At 45.9% G+C, this 3,741-nt stretch overlaps 1 protein-coding gene across 1 annotated transcript; it reads right to left on the bottom strand.

Moving 5' to 3' along the window:
• Nucleotides 1-1,188: 1,188 nt before the first annotated feature.
• On the bottom strand, nucleotides 1,189-3,473 carry LOC133128317 (microtubule-actin cross-linking factor 1, isoforms 6/7-like). Its single transcript, XM_061241750.1, has 4 exons — nucleotides 2,506-3,473; nucleotides 2,261-2,332; nucleotides 1,474-1,644; nucleotides 1,189-1,197 (listed from the first exon to the last, which is right to left on the bottom strand). Exons 1-4 carry the CDS (start codon nucleotides 3,052-3,054, stop codon nucleotides 1,189-1,191), a joined length of 801 nt encoding a protein of 266 aa, XP_061097734.1. The 5' UTR covers nucleotides 3,055-3,473.
• Nucleotides 3,474-3,741: the final 268 nt, after the last annotated feature.

Raw genomic sequence — 3,741 nt, 5'->3', positions numbered from 1 at the left:
CTCCCCTTGTGGAGTTTGGATGTTCTCCCCGTGTTCTCTCTGGGTACTCTGGTTTCCTCCCACAGTCCAAAGACATGCAGGTTAGGCTGATTGGAGAGTCTAAATTGCTCATAGGTGTGAGTGTGTGTGTGTGTCTGTCTGTGTGTGTGTGAGTGTGAGTGTGAGTGTGAGTGAATGGTGTGTGTGCCCTGCGATGGACTGGCGACCTGTCCCAGGTCTATTCCTGCCTTTCACCTAGTGTATGCTGGGATTGGCTCCAGCCCTCTGTGACCCTGTTCAGGGTTAAGATGATGGATGGATTATAACATTGGACTTGATCGCAGCAATATCGTGTCTGTGTTTTCATTATTTCTATTCCCCCTTACAGGGGCGTAACATGTTGAAATGGAAAGACCTGCTTTCAGCCTCCAGAAGCAAGGCCTCCCATCTCTGTCGAAGGTGGGGTATTCGGCACATGGCCTGCTCCCTGTCCGGCCCTTGGAACGCCTCAGCAAACAGCGGCCCTTCCTGCACCATGGACTCCACGTTTGACCTTCGGTCGCCCAGCAAGCGCTGCAGGAGCTGCGGGATGTTCAGAGCGCGTTTCAGCCTCGCCAACATCGCAACACCCCCATCCATCCACGGGTCATACACTCATTACAATAACAGATGGCACAGCAGAAACACTGGAATAGTGCCACAGTTTGTTTATGCTTAAACAATATTTGTGATCTGGACACAAGCCACAGGGTACTATTGTTGTGAAATTCAGATGATTTTTGCTGGCTTCACTGTACCTTTGGGCAGCTTCCAGACAAACTACATTTGGCATGACTAACAAATACTCTGGAAATACAAATAAAAACTCCTATTATAAGCGACTAAAGAATTTTCCTTAATGAAATGTTTGCTATTCATTCAATAAGGGCAAATGCTGTAAAGTATAAATAATATCAAACACAATATATAATAAAGTGTTTGAGTGTGCCTGCATGTATGCCTGTGAATTTTATATGCACCTGTGTTCAAGCTGAAGCAAGGAAAGGAAGGAAGACAAAGATATGTGGAGATATCCCACAAAATGACCCAGATTAATGAGATAAAGGAGGCTTCAGAGCCCATTTTGTTTAAATGTCCCCTGGGACTGCACTGCCAGGTCAAACTTCTTTCTCAAGTTTCTTGCCTCTATTGTGGGTCTGTGGGCAAGTTTCACCTCACCTGCCAGCACACAAAAGATCATTTTACGGTGAATGTCTTTTCACCAAGAACTGAATGAATGAATGGAGCCTCTTGAGTGCGTGGGATTGTAAATTGACAAAATCTGACAACACAGGGATTCTCTGAAAAAATTTGACATTAAGGTAATCCCAATTTATGTGCATTTGTGTTCTCTGGCGGATTGCCTCCAGAGAAAATCAGTGCCCCTTTCATTGACAGCTGGCACATAGGAATTCACAATATATACAAGAACCACCATGGAAACTAAGTGAATACCTTTTGCTCCTGTAGCTGCGCCTTCACCACCTTGACTTCTGAAGAAGGAGGCTTCTGATTGGCCATAAGATCCTCTATCTCAGAAACCCAGTTCAACAAAGACTCCAGGTTCTGCAGCAGGGTCTCCGGATCTCCAATGTCTTCTCTCAGAGTTAAAGCACTTCGTGCACCCTTAGCAAAGATGAGGAAACAGAGTTTTCAAAGCTGCCAAAAGGAATCTTCACTACTCTGTGGTATACAGTATAGAGACCCATTCAATCTCCTGCTATAAACCAGGTATCCTGCAGTTTCATTCACATCATGATTAACTAAGACTCATTTTTATTGTAGACTTCATAGGAATACACATAACAGATGGATGTTAGGAGGGTTGTGGGATATGAATCACTAAAAGAGTATTCAGGACTTTCAGTACTCAGAACACATTATAGCATGAGTACCAGGGCTTACTTTAGTTATCAATAGCTATGTCTTGGTTGTCAGGACATTTTAGCAATATCTAGAGAACCTTTTTTGCTTCAAAATGTCCAGAAGGTTAGTGCATGGTTGTGCAGGAACCATTTCCCCTTAAGTAAAAAAATGATATTGACATTAATGTTTAATTAACATTACCCTGCTGAAAAAGGTTATGAAACCGCTAGTAGCTGGTTGACCAGTCAGACCAGCTCCATACGCCAACATGGTTTGACCAGCTCAAGCTATGTTTTGAAACAGCTGGTAGCTGGCATTTCAAGATGGATTTTACAACTGGGCAAATTACGTGAATGAAATGATGAAAGACAGCTACCTTCTTGTGAAGGGAGCTCCATCGGTCCAGGCTGGAGTCCTGGTCTGAACTTGAGTGGCCATCACTCTGGAGCTGTGAAAAAGACAGCAGAATGCACAGTTAAATGACAGATTACACACGCGTCTCAGAGAACAGAAATGCCCATAGCAGCTGCTGTCAGAAAGAGTGCTCCCTGGTAGTCGCTGATTGTCTTTATGTTTGCTGGCCTGGTGTGTGTTTAAAAGCCGGAGGCACCGTGTATTGACCTCAGCCAGCTCTTCAGCAGCTCCAGTGAGAACCCTCACAGTCCTGGTGATGATGGGGTCGCCTCCCTTCTCCCCTGAAGGGTATTCCGTCACTTCCACAATCTCCGTCACGATCGTCTCCGTGACTTCCGTCACCTCCGTCACCTCCCTGGAGGCTAACGTCTTCCAGGACCAGGGGCTTCCCGAGTTCTGCCTCTGGAAGCTCGGAGGCTGCTCCCTTTCCCCTGTCGTACCCCATCCAGGCCCAGGGGTTCCACCCGCCTTCTTCCCCGTTTCCACGTCGCTCCTCCTGGGCAGGGTCCCGTTGGCCGGGGTCTTGACCACAGGGGAAGCGCCCTGCCAGACTCTGTCTGCTGGGCAGACAGGGGGAGGGCTCCTGGGTTTGTCTGGGCTTGGCGTGACCGCGACCGTCTCGCTCTTTTCCCGCAGGCTGCTTGGGGGCGGCCGCTCGCTCCGGTGCTGGTAGCACTCTCTCAGGAAGTCCTCCTCCGATGTTAACTTCTTCGATTTCTGGCCCAGGCAACTGGGCCGGCTGATGAGGTTTCCCATAATTCTATGGCCGGGAGGTTAGTGAGTCGGGCCAAAGATGAGGGGACCTGCGGTCATGCATGCAGGAGATGATTTTGCTGCCTAAAAAAGAAAAGGCCTACAAATAAAAATATGACATGCCTTGTGCAGGTGACAATGTTGACAGTCATACCAATTCTTTGACGTACATGGCAGATTAAGTATATGGCAGTGCTGTTTGCTACTACCTCATCTCACAGGTTGTGAACAGGCTCATTTTTCATCTTTTCTGAATAACATTGTTTATTAAAAATGCTGTATTCCCTACGGCCAAACATACAGCCAAGTAAAGAAGCACATGGCTCTTGATTCTGTCAACATTTGCCATTAAATATATTTGTCAAACATTTTTCTGTGATTAATCATGATTAATGGCCATTTTGATTTGGACTAATTGAAGAGTTTTCTATTTAAAAAAAGCACAGTTTTTCAAAGGTAAATTCAAATAAAATAAAACTGTTACAAAACATTGTCAAAACAATGGTCTGTTAGATAGCATCTTAACTCACAACAATGGCCTGTGAATGAGAGTGACCTCTACTATGTCACAATTTTGGTTCCACTGAGCCTTTTGGCAAAACACAGCATCCCGTCAGAGGGTTGGCAATTTGGCAGTAGTCTGGATGCTCTGGACTACCATTTTTCTGTCCCAGACTACCAATCTGAAGT

This window comes from Conger conger, chromosome 1 (assembly GCF_963514075.1).
Source record: "Conger conger chromosome 1, fConCon1.1, whole genome shotgun sequence".
In the NCBI taxonomy this organism is placed as follows: domain Eukaryota; kingdom Metazoa; phylum Chordata; class Actinopteri; order Anguilliformes; family Congridae; genus Conger; species Conger conger.
This window is presented reverse-complemented; position numbering and strand designations above follow the sequence as displayed.

Bases quoted from the DNA above. Each gene is read 5' to 3' on its own strand.
- LOC133128317 (XM_061241750.1), bottom strand. From the start codon at position 3,054: ATGGGAAACCTCATCAGCCGGCCCAGTTGCCTGGGCCAGAAATCGAAG. The intron at 2,333-2,505 runs GTCAATACACGG...TCTTTTTCACAG, and splicing joins CTGCTGAAGAGCTGGCTGAG to CTCCAGAGTGATGGCCACTC. The intron at 1,645-2,260 runs GTAGCTGTCTTT...ATCTTTGCTAAG, and splicing joins GGAGCTCCCTTCACAAGAAG to GGTGCACGAAGTGCTTTAAC.